At 40.9% G+C, this 783-nt stretch overlaps 1 protein-coding gene across 1 annotated transcript; it reads right to left on the reverse strand.

Annotated features, from left to right (window-relative positions):
- Window positions 1-6: 6 nt before the first annotated feature.
- Window positions 7-778, reverse strand: LOC103584763 (zinc finger protein 761-like; the record flags this gene model as incomplete). Its single annotated transcript, XM_008565641.1, is given in 2 exon segments — window positions 7-367; window positions 369-778. Coding segments are annotated over 2 exon segments (771 nt in total), but the record flags the coding sequence as incomplete, so codon positions are not given.
- Window positions 779-783: the final 5 nt, after the last annotated feature.

Here is a 783-nt window from a genome sequence, read left to right on the forward strand (position 1 = left end):
CTTACAGTCATATTGTTTCTCACCTGTGTGGATTCTCTGATGTGTACTGAGGATTGACTTCCAGTGAAAGGCTTTTCCACACTCATTACATTCATAGGGCTTCTCCCCTGTATGGATTCTCTGATGCATACTGAGGACTGACTTCTGGTGAAAGGTTCTTCCACACTCATTGCATTTATAGGGGCTTTCACCTGAGTGAATTCTCTTATGTCTATTGAGCTGTGATTTATAGAAGAAAGGTTTTCTACATTCCTTACATTCATACGGTTTCTCACCTGTGTGAGTTCTCTGACGTGCACGGAGGTTTGACTTACAGGAAAAGTTTTTTCAACACTTATTGCATTTATAGGGCCTTTCACCTGTGTGAATTCTGATACCTGTTGAGGTGTGACTTACAGTAAAAGGTTTTTCCACACTCACTACATTTATAGGGCCTTTCCCCTGTGTGAATTCTCTGATGCCGGGTGAGGTGTGACTTATAGTAAAAGGTTTTTCCACACTCACATTTATAGGGCCTTTCCCCTGTGTGAATTCTCTGATGCCGGGTGAGGTGTGACTTATAGTAAAAGGTTTTTCCACACTGATTACATTTATAGGACCTCTCCCCTGCATAAATTCTCTTATGTGTAAGGTGGGCTGAGTTGTGGGAAAAAGATTTCCTACATTCATTACATTCATATGGTTTGTCACCTGTGTAAGTTCTCTGATGACTTCTGAAGAGCGAGTTCTTGTGAAAAGTTTTTCCACAGTCATTACATGTATAAAGATTCTCCCCTGTATGTG

Source organism: Galeopterus variegatus, unplaced genomic scaffold (genome assembly GCF_000696425.1).
Source record: "Galeopterus variegatus unplaced genomic scaffold, G_variegatus-3.0.2 Scaffold103314, whole genome shotgun sequence".
In the NCBI taxonomy this organism is placed as follows: Eukaryota; Metazoa; Chordata; class Mammalia; order Dermoptera; family Cynocephalidae; genus Galeopterus; species Galeopterus variegatus.